General features: G+C 49.2%; 1 protein-coding gene across 1 annotated transcript in view; it reads left to right on the forward strand.

Moving 5' to 3' along the window:
• The window catches only part of LOC116464194 (myosin-14), a 37,758-nt gene extending 12,026 nt beyond the window's left edge, over positions 1 to 25,732 (forward strand). Inside the window, exons 11-20 of the mRNA XM_032147483.2 lie at positions 3,730 to 3,942; positions 6,686 to 6,898; positions 8,120 to 8,281; positions 9,495 to 9,623; positions 10,476 to 10,564; positions 10,807 to 10,930; positions 18,867 to 19,075; positions 22,544 to 22,652; positions 24,523 to 24,695; positions 25,171 to 25,732. Coding sequence (XP_032003374.2) covers positions 3,730 to 3,942; positions 6,686 to 6,898; positions 8,120 to 8,281; positions 9,495 to 9,623; positions 10,476 to 10,564; positions 10,807 to 10,930; positions 18,867 to 19,075; positions 22,544 to 22,652; positions 24,523 to 24,695; positions 25,171 to 25,321 — 1,572 coding nt within the window. The 3' untranslated portion in view covers positions 25,322 to 25,732. The remainder of the gene's footprint in view (positions 1 to 3,729; positions 3,943 to 6,685; positions 6,899 to 8,119; positions 8,282 to 9,494; positions 9,624 to 10,475; positions 10,565 to 10,806; positions 10,931 to 18,866; positions 19,076 to 22,543; positions 22,653 to 24,522; positions 24,696 to 25,170) is intronic.
• The last annotated feature ends 23 nt before the right edge of the window (positions 25,733 to 25,755 follow it).

Below are 25,755 nucleotides of genomic sequence, written 5' to 3' on the forward strand. Positions count from 1 at the left end.
ATTGAGGCTTTATTATTTTTTGCATCTTCTAGAATTTTATATAAATTATTTTCACATAAATCTCTTTTGGGATGGGCTTATTTTACTCAAAATAATTTTTTTTTTGAGACAGAGTCTCGCTGTGTCACCAAGGCTAGAGTGCGGTGGCACGATCTCAGCTCACTGCAACCTCCACCTCCCGGGTTCAAGCGATTCTCGTGCCTCAGCCTCCCAAGTAGCTGGGATTACAGGTGTGCACCACCATGCCTGGCTAATTTTTGTGTTTTTAATAGAGATGAGGTTTCACCATATTGGCAAGGCTGGTCTCGAACTCCTGGCTTCAAGTGACCCACCCACCTTGGCCTCCCAAAGTGCTGGGATGACAGGAGTGAGCTACCGCACCCAGCCTCAAAATAATTATTTTGAGATCCATCCATATTTTTGCATATCAGTAATGTATTCTGTTTTTTGCTGCTGATATTATTCCTGTGGTATAGATCAGCCACATTTTGATATTCATTAACCTTTTGATGAACATTTGGGTTTTTTCCAGTTTGGGACTATATGGATAAAGCCTTAGTTTTTCTCAAAGGTGGTTTTAATTAACATTTCCCTAATGACCATGATGTTGAGATCTTTTCATACGCTTATTTGCCGTCCATATATCTTATTTGCTGAAGCGTCTGTTCAGATCTTTTGCCTATTTGTTAATTAGGTTGTTTGTTTTACTGTTACTGAATTTTGAAAATTCTTTATGGGCCGGGCACGGTGGCTCATGCCTGGTAATCCCAGCACTTTGGGAGGCTGAGGCAGGCAGATCACCTGAGGTCAGGAGTTTGAGATCAGCCTGACCAACATGCAGAAACCCCGTCTCTACTAAAAATACAAAATTAGCCAGGCATGGTGGTGCATGCCTGTAATCACAGCTACTCGGGAGGCTGAGGCAGGAGAATCGCTTGAACCCGGGAGGCGGAGGTTGCAGTGAGCCAAGATTGTGCCATTGCACTCCAGCCTGGGCAACAAGAGTGAAACTCTGTCTCAAAAAAAAAAAAAAAGAAAGAAAGAAAATAAAGTTATTTATATATTCTAAATGCAAGTTCTTTATCAGATATATGCTTTGCAGATATTTTTGTCCAGTCTGTGGCTTTTCTTTCCATTCTGTTAGTCTTTCAAAGAATAGAAGTTTTTAATTTTGTCCAATTTATCAATTTGTTGTTTTATGGATTGTGCTTTTAGTATTGTATATAAGAAATTTTTGCCTAACTCAAGGTCACAAAGGTTTTATCCTGTTTTTTTCTTGTTTTCTTTTTTTGTTTGTTTGTTTGTTGTTTTTTGTTTGTTTTTTGAGATGGAGTCTTGCACTGTCGCCTGGGCTGGAGTGCAGTGGCGCGATCTCGGCTTACTGCAACCTCTGCCTCCTGGGGTCAAGCGATTCCTCCTGTCTCAGCCTCCCAAGTAGCTGGGATTACAGGCACATGCCACCACACCCAGCTAATTTTTTTTTGTATTTTTAGTAGAGACAGGGTTTCACTATGTTGGCCAGGCTAGTCTCAAACTCCTGACCCTCGTGATCCACCTGTCTCGGCCTCCCAAAGTGCTGGGATTACGGGCATGAGCCACTGCACCTGGCCTATCCTAGTTTTTTTTTTCTGGCAGTCTTCCAGTTTCAAGTTTACATTTAGGTCTGTGATTTATTCTGTGTTAATTTTTATATATGATGCTATCATGGCTCCATGTTAATTTTTGTGAATATAAATATCCAACTATTTCAACACCGTTTGTTCTCCACTGACTTGTTTTTGCATATCTATTGAAAATCATTTTTCTTCTTCCTCTTCTTTTTTTTTTTTTTTAGATAGAGTTTCACTGCTTTCGCCCAGGCTGGAGTGCAGTGGTGTGATCTTGGCTCGCTGCAACTTCTGCTTCCTGGGTTCCAGCAATTCTCCCACCTCAACCTCCCGAGTGGCTTGGATTACAGGTGTGCGCCACCACACCTGGCTAATTTTTGTATTTTTGGTAGAGACGGGATTTCACCATGTTGGCCAGGTGGTCTCGAACTCCTGACCTTAGGCAATCTGCCTGCCTCAGCCTCCCAAAATGCTGGGATTACAAGCATAAGCCACTGCACCAGCCTTTTCTTCTTATTTGAAGTTATTTTGCCTCTTCTAGTTCCTTTGCATTTCCGTATGTATTTTAGAATCAGTTTGTCAATTTCTACCCCAAAACAAAAAGCCTTCCGATCTGGAACTGTGTTGAATCTATACATCAGTTTGGGAATAATTGACATCATAACAATATTGAGTTTTCTCACCAAGGAAGATGGTATATCTGTCCGTTGAAATACCTTAGAAATGTTTTTTAGTTTTCAATGTACATCTTTCACATCTCTTGCCAGATGTATTTCTAAGTATTTCATGGTTTTATGGCTATTTTAAGTGATGTTACTTTCATTTCCATTTTTGATTGCTAGTATGTAGAGACACAATAGATTTTTGTATATTGATCTTGTATCCTACAATCTTGGCTAAACTCACTTATTAGTGCTAATAGAGTTTTTATATATTTCGTTGGTTTTTCTACATAGATGATCATGTTTTTTGTGAACAAAGGCAGTTTTACTTCTTTTTTTGCTTTTTCTTTAACCTTCTAGGACTCCAAATGCATGTATGTATGACCACTTGGTACTTTTTTCAGGTTGTTAAAGTTCCATTGATTTCTGTTACAATCTTCTTTCTTTCTCTCTTTCTTTGCTCTGTTTAGATAATTTCTATTGACCTGCTTTCAAGTTTACTGATTCTTCTGATGTCTCCAGTAGTCTGCTACTAATTTCATCCAATGACTTTTATTTCAGATATTTCATTTTTCTGGCATTTCTTTTTTTTTTTTGAGACGGATTCTCGCTCTTTCACCCAGGCTGGAGTGCAGTGGCGCGATCTCGGCACATTGCAGGCTCCGCCCCCCGGGGTTCACGCCATTCTCCTGCCTCAGCCTCCCTTGTAGCTGGGACTACAGGCGCCCGCCACCTTGCCCGGCTAATTTTTTGTATTTTTAGTAGAGACGGGGTTTCACCGTGTTAGCCAGGATGGTCTCGATCTCCTGACCTCGTGATCCGCCCGCCTTGGCCTCCCAAAGTGCTGGGATTACAGGCGTGAGCAACCGCGCCCGGCCAGTTCTGGCATTTCTATGTGGTTCTGTTTTACAGTTTCAAATCCCTCCTCAAATAACTCTGCCTCTTCACCCTTTATATCTGTCTCATTCTGAAACTTATCTTGAAGTCCTTGTGTGCACATTCTAATATATAGGTCATCTGTGGGTCTATTTGTATGGACTGATTTTTCTCTTAACTATGAGTCTTGTTCTCTTTTCTTCTTTGCATGTTTTATAAGTTTATTTGCTGATTATTGTGTCTTAAAAAAACAGTAAAGGTTGAAGTCCATTTAAAAAAAAATATATATATATATATATATATATATTTTTTTTTTTTTTCTACTGCCACTCTTAAGAGGAAGGAATACCCTTTCTTCTGTTGAACATATAGAGTTAGGGACTGATCAGTTTGATCCATTCAAGAGTTAAGCTGGTTTGGGACACGGTTGCAACTTTAATCCCTCTACCTCCCTCTTGTGTCTCTGCCTTTGTCTGTCTCTTTCTCTCTCTTTCTCTGTTCCTGGCTGCTCCCTCTTCCCGTTCCCTTGTACACTCCTTTCAGCTAATCTATTTCCCCCTACCCCATCTCCCTCAAACTGGAAGCTTCTGGCAGAGGAGAAGGCAGCTGTACTTCGGGCAGTGGAGGAACGCGAGCGGGCCGAGGCAGAGGGCCGGGAGCGTGAGGCTCGGGCCCTGTCACTGACACGGGCACTGGAGGAGGAGCAGGAGGCACGTGAGGAGCTGGAGCGGCAGAACCGGGCCCTGCGGGCTGAGCTGGAGGCACTGCTGAGCAGCAAGGATGACGTCGGCAAGAGCGTGAGCAGGGCCCCCACTCCCCGGGACACACTGGGTGAGGGGAGACATGTACATGCATGTATGCTTTCACACATAGAACGTGAAAAACAACCAGCCATCAAAGTCATATATTCATGCACAAAGAGAACAAGAGGGCTGGGCATGGTGGCTCACTCCTATAATCCCAGCACTCTAGCGCTTTGGGAGGCCAAGGTGGGTGGATTACCTGAGGTCAGGAGTTTGAGACCAGCCTGGCCAACGTGGTAAAACCCCGTCTCTACTAAAAATACAAAAATTAGCCAGGTGTGGTGGCACGTGCCTGTAACCCCAGCTACTTGGGAGGCTGAAGCAGGAGAATCGCTTGAATTCAGGAGGCAGAGGTTTCAGTGAGTCGAGATCATTCCACTGCACTCCAGCCTGGGTGACAGAGCGAGACTCTGTCTCAAAAAAAAAGAGAACAAGAGGCGGACTGTTCAGCAAACATTTGCGTCCATATACACACACACAGTGTGAAGAGAATCTCCCACCAAATACATGTGCTGATGCACACGCATAGGAAGTAAGGAGAGCCATTCACCAGAGGTAGGTCTTCATGTAGACATTCACAGAACGTGAGGAGAATCTTCCATCCAGCACATGTGTTCACACACACAACACAAGAGCTGCTCACAAAGCACACATGCTCACATTTGTGTACACAGGATGTGAGGAGAATCTTCTATTACTTGTTTTTGTTTGTTTTTTGTTTTGTTTTGTTGTATTTCTGAGATAGGGTCTTGCTCTGTTGCCCAGGCTGGAGGGCAGTGGTGCAATCATGGCACATTGCAACCTCAGTCTCCTAGGCTCAAGCAGTCCTCCTGCCTCAGTTTCCCGAGTAGCAGAGACTACAGGTACATTCCACCATACCTGGCTGCTTTTTAAATTTTTTGTGGAGATGGGGTCTCGCTGTGTTGCCCAGGCTGGTCCTGAACTCCTAGGCTTAAACAATCCTCCCACTTCAGCCTCCCGAAGCATTGGGATTACGGGCATGAGCCATTGCACCTCGCTGAGAATTTTCCATTAAATACACTTATTCATGTGCATATGTACACGTACAGCATGAGAAAACTACTCACCACACATATGTGTGAATACTCAGAGAACATGAAGAGAATTTACTACAACACACAGCCTGAGAACCACTCCCCAGACATGACTATGTGCATGCATACATACATAACACACACACATGCACACACACAGTGTGAGGACTCCCACTTTGCCTGCCACCAATTCCATTGAGCACACACAGACTCTCCCACCAAGCCTCTGTCTTCCCTTAACTCATATATCCCTCCAGGGCCTGTAGGGTGGTGCCCCAAGGCTTCTCCCAGGCTCCCCTCACCCAGCCAGTGTTCCAGCCTTCCGAATGGTCAAAATGACCCGCCACATCCTCCACTCCATCCTTCCTTTATTCATCCTCTAAATACATTTATGGATCACGCCCAGGGACACAGGCCACCCTCACTAATGATGGGAGGCACTGGCAGAATTTGTTGAGCTCCTGCATAGATGCCATCTCGACATCCTTATTTCTTTGTTTTCCTAACAACGTGCTTCTAGGAGTCCAATGCATGAGGGCTTTATCTTCTCCACACATGTAGACATTGATCCGATTTTGCTTTTAGCCAGGCCTGTAGATAACCCCTCTCTCCCTGACACAGACCTGGCCTGCAGCCCTAGGGATGATGGAGCTAAAACCCAGCTCATACTTGAGCCGTTAAGGTCTGTCCCTTGGGAAAAATGTCAAGTTATTTGTAGTGACTCCAAAGGCCCTTGTGGGAAACAGGATGTTGATGGGAGAAAGTTTGATCCCTTCAAGTAAACAAAATAAATTGGCAAGTACCAAATAGGAAGGGAAGCTAGAGGGCCCATTCCAAGGACCGAAAGTAGATACTGTCAGTGACCAGAATTGTAATGATCATCATGTGGGCAGTGGCGATCCACAGACATAGGCCTTGCTCTGTGGAACTCACGGTCCAGTGCGGGAGGCGGGTGTTGCACAAAAAGCCACCTAAGCAAATGTCAAATGACCACTGTGACTAGGGCTAGGTAGGAGAGGGGCCCCAGTGCCAGGAGCGTGGGTAGCAGAGAGGCCCTGATGGGTCAAGAGAGGCTTCCTTGAGGAGGTGACAGTTAAGTAAGGAGAGGGGTGAAGGGGGAGTCTCTGAAAATTCATAAGCCCAGCTCTATTTTCACAGCATTTGGGGTTTTAATTCATACCTCCCTGAAAGATCAGGGACCCTCCCAAACAGAAAACCCAATAGAAGTAGATAGTGGGTTGGTGACACCCTGGGGAGTCTGGCAGACACCAGCATTGATGACCCTGGAGCTAGGTGACTTGAACCCATTCACACAGGATTCCCAAAGATGAATTCCCAGTGAGTGAGCTCACAATGCAAAATTACAAAACTCAGGGAATAATCCACCAAGAGTGAGAGTCAGCTGACCTAACAGACGCTTGTATTGGACTCTGAAGCGCTTCAGATAATAGAATTATGAAGCATCAGTTATTCATGAAATACATTTTGGGATGATGCTGAATGAGACACCTAGGAAGGAACCGCTCAGCAGATTTTGAATGGATGAATGAACAAACTAGGATGGACACACTGACTTGCCACCTCCCCATCCCCCATCAAATCTTCCCCTACTCTACCTAGGCTCCTAACCTCCTCCACCTCAGTGACCCAGGTGCCTAGCAGCTACTCTCCCTCCCCACCAGGTGCATGAGCTGGAACGAGCCTGCCGGGTAGCAGAACAGGCAGCCAATGATCTGCGAGCACAGGTGACAGAACTGGAGGATGAGCTGACGGCGGCCGAGGATGCCAAGCTGCGTCTGGAGGTGACTGTGCAGGCTCTCAAGACTCAGCATGAGCGTGACCTGCAGGGCCGTGATGAGGCTGGTGAAGAGAGGCGGAGGCAGCTGGCCAAGCAGGTATTGTCACACAGAAGGCCACAGGGTGCCAGTCCAGCTGGGGTATGCCATCGTGTGTACAGGCAGCAGGAAGGGCAGCAAGGGGTCTCCCCGACCCACCCACCACTCTGTCTCCTCCACCCGCCCACCACTCAGTATCTCCCCAACCCTTCCACCGCTCAGTGTCTCCCCACCCACCTGCCACTCAGTGTCTCCCCACCTGCCTGCCACTCAGTATTTCTGCCAGTCTTTCGTGCCAGCCAAACCATCTTCCTCCCACAAAACCATCTTCCTATTCCCCAACCCATTAACCTGCCATGACCCATTAACCCACACACATATCCTGTTGACCTGTTGCTGTACCCAATCATTCATCCTCCATCCACCACACAAACCATTCATCCATCGCCACGCCATCTATTCAACCACCCCAACCACCCACATACAGCCTCTCCCCCCAACCAGCGCTATGTCCAACTACTGCTCCATCCACCCAGTTACCCCCTTCCAACCCATCGCCTCTCCCCAACCCAACCCCTCCCCTATTTACCCAACCCCAGCCCCTCAGCACCCCCTGCTGACTCCACTTAGTCACTGACTCAATGACCTGCTCCTCCGCCCTCCCCTCCATCCACATCCTTCCCCAATCCATTCAGTCATCGCTCCCTCGCTTCCTTGTTTGTTCCCTTGCTCTCTCCCTCCCTGCACCGTTCATTCATTACTCGTTCTGTCCAGGAACTTCCCATGTCTTCCCTCTGCTAGGTGGTGAGGGGCAGGGGCAGCTCTGGGTGTCGGAAAGACCCCTCTGGAGCCATGTGGGCAACAGACTTGGGGTGGAGGGTGCTAGAAGCTGGGGAGGCAGGGAAGAGAGGTGAGCAGGTGACCTAAGGCCAGGGGTCTCTGTGGGGTTTTGTCTCTACTAGCCCCTTTGACTTAGACATGGCTGAGTGTCCAAGACTTGGCCCTGGGGGCACTAGGGAACCGTGGGAGGGCTATGAGCAGGGTCAGCTCTGGAGACGTGTTGTAATGGGCTGGAGGGGAGAGATGAGAGGCCAGAAAGGAGGCTTAGGTGAGATGGGGGACTGAGCTGGGGCAGTGGGGATAGAGAGGGGACCAAGTAAGGAGAGTCAGGGAGTGAAGGGAACGGGGCAGGGGCTCCAGGGCAGACATCCATGTCCTTAGCACACAGAGGGAGGCTGGGCTTCCTGTGCCTGACCCGGTCCCTCCTGACCTCCTCTCCAGCTGAGAGATGCAGAGGTGGAGCGGGATGAGGAGCGGAAGCAGCGCGCTCTGGCCGTGGCTGCCCGCAAGAAGCTGGAGGGAGAGCTGGAGGAGTTGAAGGCTCAGATGGCCTCCGCCGGGCAGGGCAAGGAGGAGGCGGTGAAGCAGCTTCGCAAGATGCAGGTAAGAGCGGGCGTGAGCTGTGCCAGGGAGGGGAGGCTTTGGTGTCTTCAAGCCCCAACCATCACTCCAGGGTCTGAGGCTAGCTCGGACCCCTCCCTCTCAACCCACAGGCAGCATCCACATGGGTCAGCACCTTTATAAACATCCATGCCCCAGAGGCTGGCTTCCTTCTTCTTGTGTTTTACATTTCTTTCATTTAAAATGCTGCACTTTTAAGTCAAATTTCCTCATTTTTTGTTTGTTTGTTTGTTCAGTTGGTTTTTTTTTTTTTTTTTTTTTTTTGAGACCGTCTCATTCTGGAGTGCAGTGAGTGATGTGATCTCAGCTCATGGCAACCTCCGCCTCCCAGATTCAAGCAGTTCTCCTGCCTCAGCCTCCTGAGTAGCTGGGATTACAGGTGTGCACCATAATTTTTGTATTTTTAGTAGAGACGAGATTTCGCCATGTTGGCCAGGCTGGTCTCGAACTCTTGGCCTCAAGTGATCTACCCGCCTCCATGGTTTTGTTTTTGAAGTGAAAATACCATATGGTTTTTTGACCAGACACGGTGGCTCACACCTGTAATCCCAGCACTTTGGGAGGCCAAGATGGGCAGATCACCTGAGGTCAGGAGTTCAATACCAGCCTGGCCAATATGGTAAAACCCCATTTCTACTGAAAATACAAAAATTAGCCAGACATGGTGGCACGCACCTGTAGTCCCAGCTACTCAGGAGGCTGAGGCAGGAGAATCGCTTGAACCCGGGAGGCAGAGGTTGCAGTGAGCTGAGATCCCACCACTGCAGTCCAGCCTGGGTGACAGAGTGAGACTGTCTCAAAAAGTAAAAATAGAAATAAAATAAATAAATCAATAGTAGGTAAACTGAGGCTCAGAGAGGGGCAGTGGCTGGCTCATGGTCACCCAGCAAGGAAATGGCCAAGTTGTAATTCAAACCCATGTATATCTAACTGGAAGCCAGGCTCCATCAGGCTTCCGGCTGCCTTCCAGGCTCAGCCAGGTCAACCTCCTCCCTTGAGGACCAGAGTGGGAGAGGCTGGCCCAAGGTCACACAGCAAGTGGCTTTACACACAGGAGCCCAGGTCTGCAGGGTTCGGAGAACTCCCTGCTTGTTCACGGGAGCTGAGGAGCCCCCATCGGTCTGGCAAGGGGTTGGAGGAGTTCCCTGTGCTGTGTGGCCAGGCTGAGCCCATCTACCTGTTCCATTCCACCCAGGCCCAGATGAAGGAGCTATGGCGGGAGGTGGAGGAGACACGCAGCTCCCGGGAGGAGATCTTCTCCCAGAATCGGGAAAGTGAAAAGCGCCTCAAGGGCCTGGAGGCTGAGGTGCTGCGGCTGCAGGAGGTGAGGCTGGGGTAGGCTGGGGTACGCTGGGTCCTGGGACAGGAAGCTGGGAGGTGGGCAAGGCTAATCTTGGGGCCGCTGGGGTGTGATGCTGGGGAGGTGGGCAAGGCTAACCTCGGGGCCGCTGGGGTGTGATGCTGGGGAAGTGGGCAGGACTAACCACAGGGTCCCTTGGTGTGAGCCTGGGGAGGAGGGAAGGGTTAACCACAGGGTCCCTGGGTGTGAGGCTTGGGAGGTGGGTGGGGCTTACCATGTGGCCTCCAATGCCAGCCTAAGAGCAGGGATTTTGTCCTAGGGCACTAGGGAGCCATGGAAAGATCCAGAACAGAGGATGGGCAGGGTCAGCTCTGTAGCAGTTGAACTGGAGTGGAGAGATTGGAGGCACAAAGGCTGTGGGAGGGGGAGTGGGAGAGGGGAGAGAGAGATTGAGAGAGAGAGAGAGAACCCTGAACCAGGGCTGAGGGGATGCAGAGGACAGAGAAGGCAGTCAGAAGGCAGGAGGGAGAAGGCTATGGTGAGGGGGGCCGGAGGAGGGGAGGAGAGCACTGGGGGTCTGGCCCGGTGACTGGGGGACCCTGGAGAAGGCAGGTTTGAGAGGAGAACCTGTGTGCAGTAAAAGGTGGAGAGGGTGAGGGGCCTGGGGGTTGGGCTGCAAGAGGTGAGCACAGGTCAGGGGCTCAGGAGACAGACTTCGGAGACGTCTGTCGATTGAAGCTCATTCCAGGGTTACCCAAGGACAGCATGAGAAAAAAGCCAAGAGACTTGAGGTGTGAGGGACAGAGAAGGGGTGAGACCTGTGCCCAGATTGCTTCTCCTCACACCCACTGGCCACCCCTCTCTGTGTCATCACAGGAACTGGCCGCCTCAGACCGTGCTCGGCGGCAGGCCCAGCAGGACCGGGATGAGATGGCAGATGAGGTGGCCAATGGCAACCTTAGCAAGTAAGTGCCCCAAGGGTCTGGAGGCTGAGGTACTGCATCTGCAGGAGGTGAAGCTGGGGTAGGCTGGAGGTGGCTGGGCTCTGGGACAGGAAGCTGGGAGGTGGGCGGGGTTAACCTCGGGGCCCCTGGGATGTGAGGCTGGGGAGGTGCGTGGGGCTAACCACAGGGTCCTGTAGTGTGAGGCAAGGCACCCTCCTCTGATCGTCCTGTCCTCTCATCCCCACCCCTTCCTGTCTCCCTAGGGCAGCCATTCTGGAGGAGAAGCGTCAGCTGGAGGGCCGCCTGGGGCAGTTGGAGGAAGAGCTGGAGGAGGAGCAGAGCAACTCGGAGCTGCTCAATGACCGCTACCGCAAGCTGCTCCTGCAGGTGAGCATGACTGACTGCCCCCACCAGCCTCAGTCCCCACTGACCTGGGACTGTAATCTTCAGTCCTCTTATTCAACAAATATAGAAAGGGGATATTTGAGTTGGGTTTTGAAGGTTGAATAGGAGTTCTTAAAAGGGTGGAAAGGCATGATTCATTTGTATTTCTGAGGGGTTTCTTCAGGGCTGGATCCAAAGATGAATTATGTGGGGCTTCTGTCCTATGAAGTTCCCTGGAGGAAACAGACATGGGACTATGTCACATTAAAGGCCAGCAAGTGTGATCATGGAAGTCTCCTGGGCCCAGTAGAGAGAGATAAAAGACTTTCTGCAGGAGTCACAAGAAAACATTTGGAAAAAGAGACATTTGGCTGGGGGTTTTAAAGCATAAGTTGGAGTTCAGCAGAGGGAGAAAAGCATGTTTTCCTTTGCATATTTATTTATAAATATTTTCTGAGGATTCCAGTGGCCCAGATCCTGTTCCGGGTTATGCTGGGGACCTGGAGATGGATAATACTAAGTCTCTGCCCTCAAACACATCTTAGTCTAAAGGTGGACACAGACCATCCCAATACAGAGATAAAGTGAAAATGGAGGAAACACAGGCACTGTGGGAACCTAGAAGGGACTACTAACCTAGCCTGGAGGATAGAGGCAATCAGAGAAGGCTTCCTGGTGGAAGTGATGCCTTGAGAGATCTTAAAGGAAGTGTAAGAGTTTGCCGAGAAGACAACAGAGCGATGGGATTTCCAAGGACAAACCAACGTCTGCATTCTTAATTCGTTTTTTTGTAATTTTTTTTTGTTTTTTTTTGGTTTTTTTGAGATAGAGTCTCCCTCTGTTGCCCAAGCTGGAGTGCAGTGGTGCGATCTCAGCTCACTGCAACCTCTGCCTCCCAGGTTCAAGCGATTCTCCTCATTCTCCAATTTTGTCTACAAAATATTTAAAAATTAGCCACATGCAGTGGTGCATGCCTGTAGTCCAACTACCTGGGAGGCTGAGGAGGGAGGATCGCTTGAGCCTGGGAGATTGAGGCTGCAGTGAGCTATGATTGTGTCACTGCACTCCAGCCCGGGTGACTGGATGACAGAGTGAGACCCTGTCTCAAAAAAAAAAAGGTAATAATTATATGCTCAACAGTTATGTGTAGTAAGACTACTTTTTAAATGGAGAGAATGGGGAAAATATGCAAAAAAGTTTTAACCTACTTTAATTAATTGATGGTGATAGTATTAGCATTGTTTTTCTGAGACATTGAGTTTATAATGTGGGATAAAGTAAATGATCAAAGATGGGATACTATGTCATCTACTACGTCCTTGACATCAGGGTACTCAGCGCCAAAGAACCTTGATATAGTTGTCCTAGAGAAGAGATTAAGTTTTTTTTAAAAAAACAGGCCAGGTGTGGCCGGGTGCAGTGGCTCAAGCCTGTAATCCCAGCACTTTGGGAGGCCGAGGCGGGCGGATCACGAGGTCAGGAGATCGAGACCACGGTGAAACCCGGTCTCTACTAAAAATACAAAAAAAAAATTAGCTGGGCATGGTGGCGGGCGCCTGTAGTCCCAGCTACTCGGAGAGGCTGAGGCAGGAGAATGGCATGAACCCGGGAGGCGGAGCTTGCAGTGAGCCGAGATTGCACCACTGCACTGCAGCCTGGGCGACAGAGCGAGACTCCATCTGGAAAAAAAAAAAAAACAGGCCAGGTATGGTGGCTCATGCCTGTAATCTCAGCACTTTGGGAGGCCAAGATGGAAGGATCGCTTGAGCCCAGGTGTTTGAGACCAGTCTAGCCAACATAGTGAGACCCCATCTCTACAAAAAATATATATGAAATAAAAAGAGAAAGAAAATAAATTACATTTAGTTGGGTGCAGTGGGTCACGCCTGGAATTCCAGCACTTTTGGTGGATTGCTTTTAGCCTAGGAGCTCAAGACCAGCTTGGATGACATGGCAAAACTCCATCCCTACACAAAATTTAAAAATTAGCCAGGTGTGGTGGCACACACCTATAGTCCCAGCTACCCAGGAGGCTGAGTTGGGAGGATCACCTGAGCCCAGGGAGTCGAAGCTGCAGTGAGCCATGATTGCACCACTGCACTCCAGCCCGGGCAACGTAGTGAGACCCTGTCTCAAAATGAAAAGTGATAAACTATGTTTAAAAAATAGTTTAAGCCAGGCGCGGTGGCTCATGCCTGTAATCCTAGCACTTTGGGAGGCCGAGGTGGGTGGATCATGAGGTCAGGAGTTCAAGACCAGCCTGGCCAACATGGTGAAACCCTGTCTCTACTAAAAATACAAAAACTAGACAGGCGTGGTGGCGGGCACCTGTAATCCAGCTACTCGGGAGGCTGAGGCAGAGAATTGCTTGAACCCAGGAGGCGGAGGTTGCAGTGATCTGAGATCGTGCCACTGCACTCCAGCCTGGGTGACAGAGCAAGACTTTGTCTCAAAAAAAAAAAAAAAAAAAAGTTTAAAAACAAAACTAAGCAAACCTGTAGTTCTCAATTTGACTTCATCATATTCACATGAACTGGTGATATATTTTATACAGATCCAGTCTCTCTGACCACCCAAAAGGCCTAGAAACAGGGAACCCAGTAGCAATGAGTATCCCTATGTCCACATTGTGATCTGGAAATGCTGTTTCCCTCTAAAGGAAACTGGGGCTGGCTGGGCGCAGTGGCTCACACCTGTAATCGCAGCTCTTTGGAAGGCTGAGGCGGGAGGATTGCTTGAGCCCAGGAGTTTGAGACCAGCCTGAGCAACACAGTAAGACCCCGTCTCTACAAAAAATAAAATTAGCTGGGTGCGATGGCGCATGCCTGCGGCCCCAGCTACTCTGAGGGCTGAGGTAGGAGGATTGCCTGGACCCAGGAAGCAGAGGTTGTAGTGAGCCAGAATTGTGCCACTCCACTCTAGCCTGGGCAACAGAGTGAGACACTGTCTCAAAAAAATAAAAAATAAAAAAAAGAAAAGAAAAGAAACTGGAGCTTCTTCCGAAGTGGCTGATTCCAGATCTGGAGCAGGCAATGAACAAGAGTAACCCAGAACATTTTGTGATACCCATTAGCAGGGAAGATAGTATAGTTATGTCAAGAGCACGCAGAAGTCAACGTGAAGAGCCTCGCGCTGGCCCAAAGTGGGGCAACTTGAGCTTCAATGAGGAAAATAATTGCAACTGATTTAATCCCTTGAAATCTGTTTAAATTCATGAGTTCACAGCAACATGTTAAAAAATATTAATTAGTTGCTGTGTTAGTTCCCTAGGGCCACCATAACGAATTACCACAAACACAGTGGCTTAAAGCAACAGGAATTTATTCTCTCTGTTGTTTTTTGTTTGTTTGTTTGTTTGTTTGAGATGGAGTCTTGCTCTGTCGTCCAGACTGGAGTGAAGTGGTGCGATCTCGGCTCACTGCAACCTCTGCCTCCTGGATTCAAGTGATTCTCTTGCCTCAGCCTCCCAAGTAGCTGGGACTACAGGCATGCACCACCATGCCTGGCTAATCTTTGTATTTTTAGTAGAGACGGGGTTTCACCATGTTGGCCAGGCTGCTCTCGAACTCCAGACCTCAAGTGATCCACCCACCTCGACCTCCCAAAGTGCTGGGATTACAGGCGTGAGCCGCCGCACCCGGCCGGGAATGTATTCTCTCGTGGTCCTGGAGGACAGAGGTCTGAAATCAAGGTGTGGGCAGGGTTGGTTCCTCTTGTTCGTGCCTCTCCCCTGGCTTCCGGTGGGTGCTGGCAGTCCCTGCTGTTTCTTCATCTGTAGATGTGTCACTGCAATCTCTGGCTCTAACTGTACAAGGCATTTTCCCATCTTTGTGGCTCTGTCTCATCTCCTTTTTTTTTTTTTTTTTTTTTGAGACGGAGTCTCGCTCTTGTTGCCTAGGCTGGAGTGCAATGGGCCAATCTTAGCTCACTGCAACCTTCACCTCCCGGGTTCAAGTGATTCTCCTGCCTCAACGTCCTGAGTAGCTGGATTACAGGTGCCCACCACTACATTTGACTAATTTTTTTTGTATTTTTAGTAGTGATGGGGTTTCATCATGTTGGCCAGGCTGGTCTCGAACTCCTGACGTTAGGTGATCCGCCGCCTCGGCCTCCCAAAATGCTGGGATTACAGGTGTGAGCCACCATTGCCTGGCCCTCATCTCTTCTTAAAAGGACAACAGCCATATCAGATTTGAGGCCCACCCTAATCCAGTGTAACCTCACATTAATCAATTACAACTGCAAAGATCCTATTTCCAACTAAGGCCACATTCCGAGGTTCTGAGTAGACCCCCATGGGTGCATGGGGCAGGACACGGGGGAGGAGCATGGAGCTTCCATGCCCTCCTGGGAGCGCCACCCTCCAGATACTGCACATGTTCAGCTTCCAGAAGCTGCCCAAACCCTGTCCTCTTGGGCCTTTTATGGAGACGTCACTGGATAGGTGTGATTAACAACCATGTAGAAATGTGATTGGATAAAAAGGGTCCGATCTAAACCCAGCAAGGCCTGTCTGTTCAGATTCTTCCTGGCTTCTCTATGCAGCATTCCTTCCCCCTCTGAAGTGAGGGTCCTGTGACCCACAGTCAGATTAGTGTTTCTGCCTTGTGCAGGTGAAAGAGGGGGCAGGAGGAGGTTAGAGAGAGAGGTTCTGTTTACTCTAAAAGGGCTATGCAAATTTTGATCAAGGAATCATGGACAAAACCCAACACACACACACACACAAAGTATACACACAAAGCAATATCACAGGTACAAATTCTCTTGAAAATTCACAAATAAGGCCAGGCGCGGTGGCTCACACCTGTAGTCCCAGCACTTTGGGAGGCCAAGGCTGGCAGATCACGTGGTCAAGAGTTCAAGATCAGCCCAACCAATATGGTGAACCCCTGTCTCTACTAAAAATACAAAAATCAGCCAGGCATGGTGGCGGGCACCTGTAGTCCCAGCTACTTGGCAGGGTGAGGCAGAAGAATCACTTGAACCCAGGAGGCAGAGGTTGCAGTGAGCCAAGATCGAGCCACTGCACTCCAGCCTAGGCGACAGAGTGAGACTCCATCTGAAAAAAAAAAAAAAAAAGAAAAAAAATTCACAAATAAGAGAGAAAGATTGGGTGCAGTGGCTCATACCTGTAATCCCAGCGCTTTGGGAAGCTGAAGCAGGTAGATTGCTTGAGGCCAAGAGTTCAAGACCAGCCAGGACAACAAAGTGAATCCCTGTCCCTACCAAAAAAAAACAACAACAAAATCACCTATAGTTCCAGCTAGTCAGGAGGCTGAGGCCGGAGAATCGCTTGAGCCGAGGAGTTTGACGCTGCAGTGAGCTACAATTGTGCCACTGCACTCCAGTTGGGACAAGAGTTAGACCCTGTCTCAAAAAAAAAAAAAAGAAAGAAAGAAAGAATAAAGTCCCTGGACACAGCTGCCAATTTCCAGGAAACATAGAGGAGAGATAAATAAATGCTGAATTAGACCGTAAGTGTGTGATCAGAAAAATCCAGACCAAGAGGAACTCTACGAGTCTAACAACCTAGATTCTTCAACAGATAAATTGTAAGAAATAGGCTGGGTGCAGTGGCTCACATCTGTGATTCCAGCACTTTGGGAGGCCGAGGTGGGCGGATCACTTGAGGTCAGGAGTTTGAGATCAGCCTGGCCAACATGGCGAAATCCCATCTCTACAAAAAAAATGCAAAAATTAGCCGGGTGTGGTGGTGTGTGCCTGTAGTCCCAGCTACTTGGGAGGCTGAGGCTGGAGAATCACTTGATCCTGGGAGGCAGAGGTTGCAGTGAGCTGAGATTGCACTACTGCACTCCAGCCTGGGTGACAGAGCAAGACTCCATCTCAAAAAAAAAAAAAAAAAATGTAAAGGAATAAAAGGGATGGATAAGGGAACTATAGGTTAAAAGAGACTTAAAAGACATGTATCTGGCCGGGCGTGATGGCTCACACCTGTTAATGCAATTTGGGAGACCGAGGCAGGTGGATCACTTGAGGTCAGGAGTTTGAGACCAGCCTGGCCAACATGATGAAACCCCATCTCTACTAAAAATACAAAAATTAGCCAGGTGTGATGGTGCGTACCTGTAATTCCAGCTACTCAGGAGGCTGAGGCAGGAAAATCGCTTGAACCCAAGAGGCAGAGATTGCAGTGAGCCGAGATCGTGCCACTACACTCCAGCCTGGGCGACAGAGTGAGACTCCATCTCAAAACAAACAAACAACAACAACAACAACAAAACCCACATACATCTACTTTTTTAAATGGGTAGGATTCAACTATAGGATCTAGGGAGGCATCTGTGTGTAATAAAACTAAAGACATACAAGGAAGTGAGGACCTGAGAAGTCAGGATAACATGCTATTTTGGAGAGAAGGAAGAGGTTGTCATTAGGATGAGTGCATGAAAGGGCTTCTGGAAGGGCAACGTTCTTTCTTGACCGAGGTGCTACTGACAGTGATGTTTGCCTTTTGTTAACTCATGACGCCTGTGTGGGATGACACCCGCACACATCCATGTTCAGAGACAGGAAGCAGCAGGGGCATGGGGCCGAAAGGGTTCTCATCTCCAGCTGCTGGAATAATCAGGAACACTCCCATAATGTTCTTGGTTGAGAATTACTGTGCTAATAAAACTAGCAGAATATTTATTACTGATTTTTTTTATTTGATTAATGTTTGGCTCTCTGTATCACCATTTTATTTCACATTTGAGGCCAGGCATGGTGGCTCACACCTATAATCCCAGCACTTTGGGAGGCCGAGGTGGGTGGATCACTTGAGGTCAGGAGTTCGAGACCAGCCTGGCCAACACGGAGAAACCCCCATCTCTACAAAAAATACAAAAATTAGCCAGATGTGGTGGCAGGCAACTGTAATTCCAGCTACTCAAGAGGCTGAGGCAGGAGAATCGCTTGAACCTGGGAGGCAGAGGTTGCAGTGAGCTGAGATCGTGCCACTGCCCTCCAGCCTGGGCAATAGAGCAAGACATGGTCTCAAAATAAAATAAAAAATAAAATAAAATAAAATAAAATAATAAAAAAATTAGCAGGGATGATGGTGTATGCCTGTGATCTCAGCTACTCAGGAGGCTGAAGTGGGAGGATCACTTAAGCTTGAGAGGGTGAGGCTGCCATGAGCTGGGATTTCACCAGCTGGGTAACAGCTGTGCTCCAGCCTGGGCAACAGAGCAAAACTCTGTCTCAAAAAGAATTTTTTTAAGTTAAAAAAAAACACACACACACACAAAGGAGAATATGCTAATTACCCAGTCATTGTGTCCCTGCGAGGGTGAAATAAAGTATGAATCAGACTGGGTCTGACTCACTTCCGTGTCCCTAGCAGAAGGCCTCGCTCGGAGTACGAGCTGAATAAATAAACGGGAACTATTATTAGGGGTGTGTTTACACATTTTCCACGTAGCAGCTACTGTTTATTGAGGCTGTGTTTCTCAAAATGCTCCTGCATATAACTCCCATCTGAACCACCTGAGATGCCTGGTATAAGTGCAGATTCCCGGACTCCACTTTGGTCTTGCTGAGTCAGAATCTCTGAAGGGTGAGACCCAGAGGTCTGCATTTTTTTCACAAGCTCCCCCAGATGATCCTTGCGCAAACAAAAGTGTGATTACCCTTGGAATAGACTCACTCACAGTCAGAAGTAGAATTTATGACATTTAAACAAGTTTGTGATGGTCTTATGGACTTACTAAAGTAAGCAGAAAACTATCCAAAATGTTAAGGCCCAGGACTGGCAGTGCTGTGGGTGATAAGTCAATAAAATACAAGCTAACATTTGTTGAGTATTTAGTATGTTTCAGGCTCTGTGCTATGTGTGTGACAATCATCAGTGCACTTAATTCTTGGAGGTGCCTGGATGTACCTACCACCTTCCCTCTGAGACTCCACCACGACATCCTTCCTTCCCCTCCTGCTGCAGGTAGAGTCACTGACCACAGAGCTGTCGGCTGAGCGCAGTTTCTCAGCCAAGGCAGAGAGCGGGCGGCAGCAGCTAGAACGGCAGATCCAGGAGCTACGGGGACGCCTGGGTGAGGAGGATGCTGGGGCCCGTGCCCGCCACAAGATGACCATTGCTGCCCTTGAGTCTAAGTTGGCCCAGGCTGAGGAGCAGCTAGAGCAAGAGACCAGGTAGGTGACAGCGGAGGCCACGGGAGAAAGATGACCTCCACATGCTGGTCAGTGAGAGGAAGGAGGCTGTGTTACAAACACCTGGTTTAGAAACATCCAAAAGACATCATCATAGTAATGACTGCTGGCCCGGCATGGTGGCTCACGCCTGTAATCCCAGCACTTTGGGAGGCAGAAGCGGGAGGATCCCTTGAGGCCAGGAGTTTTCAGACCAGTCTGGGCAACATAGCAAGACCTCATCTCAAAAAAAAAAAAAAAAAAAAAAGCCAGGTGTGTTAGCGCGTGCCTGTAGTTCCAGCTGCTCAAGAGCCTGAGATAAGAAGGTGGCTTAAGCCCAGGAGTCTGAGGCTATAGTGAGCTGTGATCACAACACTGCACTCCAGCCTGAGCAACGGCAAGACCCTGTCTCTAAAAAAAAAAAAAAAAAAACACAGCCAGGCACAGTGGCTCACGCCTGTAATCCCAGCACTTTGGCAGGCCAAGGCGGGCAGATCACTTGAGATCAGGAATTCAAGACCAACCTAGCCAACATGATGAAACCCCGTCTCTACCAAAAATACAAAAATTAGCCGGGAGTAGTAATGGATGCCTGTAATCCCAGCTACTCAGGAGGCTGAGGTAGGAGAAGCACTGGAACCTGGGAAGTGGAGGTTGCAGTGAGCCGAGATCACACCACTGTGCTCTAGCCTGGGCAACAGAGCAAGACTCCGACTCCAAAAAAAAAGAGGAGTGTACTGTTTACCTTCCCACGTGCTGGTCACTGAAAAAATCAGACATGCCACGGAAGTATGTCTAATTACCTCCATGGTACGTCCAATACCACGTGTGGTGGGATTCCCCAAGGTGAAAGACTCATGAGCTGGACATGGCAATGAAGGCCTGTGAACTAGAAGGGCTGAAGGGACACAGGTGAAGAAGAAGCTGGAATGCCTCGAGATGTAGTGGTTTGGGAAGGGTTTCTAGAGGAGGAAGCACTTGAGCTGGAGCTGACAAGAATGGGGTTTCCAGGGCTTAGAGTCCCAAGTCAGTTGGCAGCTCTGTGGGAAAGTCGGGGAGACATCAGGGCATTTGGAGGACGAGTGCGGTTGGTTTTGAGAGCCTGGGACCCAGGAGAGGGATCAGGGAGACAGGGAGGTAAATGAGGCTTGAAGCACGCAGAGCCTTGAATACTGGGCCAAGGAACTGTGTTCTGTGGGCATTGGGGAGCCCTGGGGGGGACTGGGAGCCATGGGAGGGCTGTGGGCTGGGGAGGGACATGGCCAGCTCTAGGTATAGAAAGATCTCTCTGGGGCTGAGGTGGGAATGGATCAGAGGAGAGAGACTGGAAGCTGGGAGGTTTGGAAGGAGTCTGGAGTGATGGTCCAAGCAGAACAAGATGAGGCCTGAACTTGTGCTGGGGCTGTGAACAAGAGAGGATGAAGAAGAGAAATCAGGAGGCAGAAGGAATGAAGCTGAGGCTATGGGTGGTGGCAGGGGAAGAAGACACTGTTTGGAGCTAAAGCCTGGTGACTGAGGGAATATTGGGTTTTTGGGGGAAGATGCTAAATTCATTGTGGAACATGATGAGAGTGAGAGGCCTCAGGGACAGGCAGAAGGAAACGGCCCCAGAGCTTCATGAGAGAAGTGGTTCTCAGTCCACAGGGTTACCCAGGGGCCCCAGGGCTCAGGGGAACTGTAGCTTGAGGTCTATGGGGACCCCTGCTCCATTATACAAATGAGGAAACTGAGGTTCTGAGGGAGTACATGAGTCGCTTAAAGTCACCCTGCACCAGGTGCAATGGCTCACGCCTGTGATCCCCACACTGTGGGAGGCTGAGGCAGGAGGATCACTTGAACCCAGGAGTTCAAGACCAGCCTGGACAACATGCTGAGACCCCATCTCTACAAAAATAAAAATTAAAAATTAGCCCAGCATGATGGCACACACCTGTAGTCCTAGCTACTCGGGACACTGAGGTGGGAGGATCGCTTGAGCCCAGGACATTGAGGCTGCAGTGAGCCATGATCACACCATTGCACTCCTGTCTGGGCAACAGAGCAAGGCCCTTTCTCAGAATAATAATAAAGTCACCCTGGGAGCAAAGAATGACCAGATGATTCTTAGCTGAAGAAATCTCAGCCGGGCGCGGTGGCTTATGCCTGTAATTCCAGCACTTTGGGAGGCCAAGGCAGGCGGATCACCTGAGGTCGGGAGTTCAAGACCACCCTGACCAGCATGGAGAAACCCCATCTCTACTAAAAATACAAAATTAACCGGGTGTGGTGGCACATACCTGTAATCCCAGTTACTCGGGAGGCTGAGGCAGGAGAATTGCTTGAACCCAGGAGGTGGAGGTTACAGTGAGCCGGAGGTTGCGACATTGCACTGCAGCCTGGGCAACAAGAGTGAAACTCCATCTCAAAAAAAAAAAGAAGGCCGGGTGCGGTGGCTTACGCTTGTAATCCCAGCACTTTGGGAGGCCAAGGCAGGCGGATCACGAGGTCAGGAGATCGAGACCACGGGGAAACCCCATCTCTACTAAAAATACAAAAAATTAGCCGGGCGTAGTGGCGGGCGCCTGTAGTCCCAGCTACTCGGAGAGGCTGAGGCAGGAGAATGGCGTAAGCCCGGGAGGCGGAGCTTGCAGTGAGCTGAGATTGCGCCACTGCACTCCAGCCTGGGCGACAGAGCGAGACTCCGTCTCAAAAAAAAAAAAAAAAAAAAAAAAAAGTCTCTCTCCTTGCATCCTTTTCCACTGCTTAGTGCCTTCCCACTCGCCCTCAGCCCTGTGCCTTCCTCTCAGCACATCTGGGGCTGTTGTGTCCAGTGTGGCTGTCAAGCAATCCCGACTGCTAGAGGTCCCATCACATGGACGTCACCCCAGATGTGATGGTCCATGCAGGAGAGGACAGGTATAAGGGCAAAAACAGTGTTCCCTCCCGCTCTGAAGATTCAAGTCTGCTGAAATAAACTGACAATAAATAGATTAACAAAATAAAAGGCATACAAATATATTAATGTGCATGAACACAGGAGCCATACAAAATATAAGACTTTTTATACAGGGCCAGATGGTTGAGGCTTAAGTGTCCTCTTTATAGGGGAGAGGGACAAAAAGGATGTGTTCAATTGTGAGAGATAGTAAATGATTTTCAGGGGAAAATGAATGGGCCCAAAGAGTAAACTGTAGTTTGTAAATGATCCTCTTTGGAAACTGATTGGGACCAAACATACACTTATTATAACTCACAACATCATAGGAAACAGGTATGTGAGGTGTCCTAGTAGAAGCCAAGGACATGGATGCCGAGGAGAAGGGAGCCTGCATGTCAGTGTTTGGCCTCAGTAAACTGTGGGAACCAGTTAGGGGTTAGGAAAGAGGGAAGAAGCCAATCCAAGAACAAGACGACGGCCACTGCATGAGTCCGTGGGGACAAGATCCGAGGTTGAGCCCCTTTACTGAGACTCCTCCTCATCCCTCTCTTCAGAGAGCGCATCCTCTCTGGAAAGCTGGTGCGCAGAGCTGAGAAGCGGCTTAAAGAGGTGGTGCTTCAGGTGGAGGAGGAGCGGAGGGTGGCTGACCAGCTCCGGGATCAGGTAAGCAGCTGACATCGTTAGGGAGCAGTGGAGAGCGTGACCACTGACTGAGAAATTGCACAGGCCATCTCCAGAGGCAATGAGCTCCCATCACAAGAAGCAACTTGCAGGTGCTGGACTGGAAGTGAGTGCAGATACCGTCTTGGCACTTGGCACATCAGCAGAGGGTTGGAATCAGTGAGTTTGCAATTCATAAATGCTGGCATCTAGAAAGGGCCCTGTAGGGAGCTGAGGCAGCCAGGGCAAGGGAAGAAGTTAAACCCTACCCAGAAGCTAGACCAGGACTAAAATAACGAAAGATAATGTTTATTAAGTGCTTTCTATGTACCAGGAACTGTGCTAAAGACATAACATTTAGTGTGTTTAATTCTTATCAGAATGGTAGAAGGAAGGTGCTATTATTTACCATCTTATTTATGTGAGGAAACTGAGGTACAGAAAGGTGAAGTAACTTGCTCAAAATTATTTAGCTGGTAAGAGGTGGGGTCAGTATTCAAACCTCAGCACTCTAGCCCCAGAGTGTGTGTTCTTGACTACTTACTGAGCAGTTACTGTGTCATAAGCAACTGCTTTTTTAAAAATACATATTTGCATTTCCTCACTAGTCCCATTTCACAGATGAAGAAACTGAAACTTTAAGAGGATATATTTTGCATCAGAGTCACAGAGATAGAGCCTAGATCAGATCCCAGGTCTGTCTGGACACAGTCCCTCTGCCCTTAAAAGCTCAGCTATGCCTTAGTCGCCATTCATTCCACAAACAATTATTGAGCACCTGCTATGTGCCAGACACTGTGGTAGGCATTAGGGATATGGATGTGAACGAAACAGAGGAAGTCCCTGCTCTCATGCAGCTCACATTTTCTGCATAGGATGAGACATAATAAACCTGTAAACAAGCAGATAATTACGGATTGTGACAAGGGCTATGAAGAAAAAAAAGTGAAGAGAGAGGAAGACACAGAGGATTGGGGAATCCTCTTCAGGTTGGGAGATCAGGAAGAACTCTTTGAGAAGGTGACATTTAAATTGATACCTGAAGGGTGAAAAAGAGCCAGTCAGAGGGAACAGCAAGTATAAAGGCTTGAATAATAGAAATACGTTTGGTGAGTTCAGAACAAAAAGCAGATCAGTATGGTCTAGATAAACATCTGTTATTTTAGTCCTGGTCTAGCTTCTTGGTAGAGTTTAACTTCTTCCCTCACTTTGGCTGCCTCCGCTCCCTACAAAGGCCCTTCCTAGATGCCAGGATTTATAAATTGCATAGTCATTGATTCCAACCCTCTGCTGATGTGCCAAGTGCCAGGATGGTATCTGCACTCACTTCCAGTCCAGCACCTGCAAGTTGCTTCTTGTGATGGGAGCTCATTGACTCCAGAAAATGTGGGGTAGGAAGGTTGAATGATAAGAAATGAGGTCAGATCATGTATGTTCCCTCCCTGAAGAGAGAGGTGGTAGGGTCTGGGGAGGATCTCAGTGAAGTTGGTCTGGACAGTGGGTTTATGGGAAGAGAGAACTGGACAAGAAAAAGACTCTGTGGGGCCTGGAATGCCAGGCTGAGGGGCTGGAACCTTGTCCCAGGGGTACTGGGGAGCCATGAAAGGATTGTGAGCAGGAGGGTCTGGGTCAACTCTGGATATAGGAAGACCTTTCTGAGGCTATGTAGGAGACAACCTGGAGGGGAGAGACTGGAGGTCAGGGCAGAGGCTGGCATGAGGGATTTAGGGAAAAGAACAAGGCCTAAACAGAGCAGAGGATGGGACAGAGAGAGTCAGGGGGCAGTAGGGATGGGGCAGTAGTGGGCTGTTGGGGAGGGAGGGAGTGATGACAGTACCTGGAGATATAACCCAGTGCCCCTGCTTCCATCAAGCTGGAGAAAGGAAACCTTCGAGTCAAGCAGCTGAAGCGGCAGCTGGAGGAGGCCGAGGAGGAGGCATCCCGGGCTCAGGCCGGCCGCCGGAGGCTGCAGCGTGAGCTGGAAGATGTCACAGAGTCGGCCGAGTCCATGAACCGTGAAGTGACCACACTGAGGAACCGGCTTCGGTATGGTCATCCCACGTGCAGGCCTGACGGGTGGGCAGCACCCTCACTCCATAAACCCCAGGGATGCGAGGCCATGCCAGGGGCAACAGCAGGGGGAAATGGGATCCACGGGGGTGTGGGGCTGTGGGAACAGCGGCTGTGTTGCGGGAGAGCCAGATCCAGGTAACTTCTTTCTTCCCACACCCATTTCTCCCTGTCTCATCTCTGTGCCCTCCTTTCCCACCGTGCACCACCACCTTTCTCTCCTTTCCTCCTCTCTGTGTGTCCTTCATCTCTCTGCCCCCCATTGCTTCTCCTCGTCTCCCTCCATTTCTCTTGATCTCATCCCTCTCTTCCCCCTTATTTTGTTTTCTCTCTCCCTATCTCTCTCTCTCTCTCTCTCCCCCATCTCTCTCTCTCTCTCTATGCCTCCCTCTTTCTCCTCTCCTCCCCTCCCCTCATTTCATCTCTGTATCCTGGTCTCTCCTTCCCACAGACGCGGCCCCCTCACCTTCACCACCCGCACGGTGCGGCAGGTCTTCCGACTAGAGGAGGGCGTGGCATCCGACGAGGAGGCAGAGGAAGCAGAGCCTGGGTCTGGGCCATCCCCGGAGCCTGAGGGGTCCCCACCAGCCCACCCCCAGTGACTCTACCCTGTCCCCAGATGCACTAACAGATGGGGCCCAGCCCCCTTCCTCCCTGGACCCCACGGGACCCTGTCCCAGGAACCCCACCCTCTGACTTCCTGCCCTTTGGAAATGGTGCAGCACTCTGGCATTTATCACCCCCACCTGGGCCCCCTGCAACCTCCCATCAAAGGATGACCCCTAAACACAGAGGGGCGGGACAGGCAGGGAGGCAAGGACTGGAGCTACCTTGCTTGTGGGGGGACTGGGTACAGTTGGCGAGCTTGTTCTCATCAGCTCCCTGTCCTCCTTTCTTCCCTCGTTATTGATCTGTAGATATTAGGAAGGGAGTGAGATGGCTCCTCCACCGTCCTCAGCCAGTGCAGCCCATTCCCTCTGCTTCTCTTTCTCTCTCTCTCTCTCTCTCTCTCTCTCTCTCTCTCTCTCTCTCTCTC

The sequence above is a fragment of the Hylobates moloch genome, unplaced genomic scaffold (genome assembly GCF_009828535.3).
Source record: "Hylobates moloch isolate HMO894 unplaced genomic scaffold, HMol_V3 SCAFFOLD_259, whole genome shotgun sequence".
Lineage (NCBI taxonomy): Eukaryota > Metazoa > Chordata > Mammalia > Primates > Hylobatidae > Hylobates > Hylobates moloch.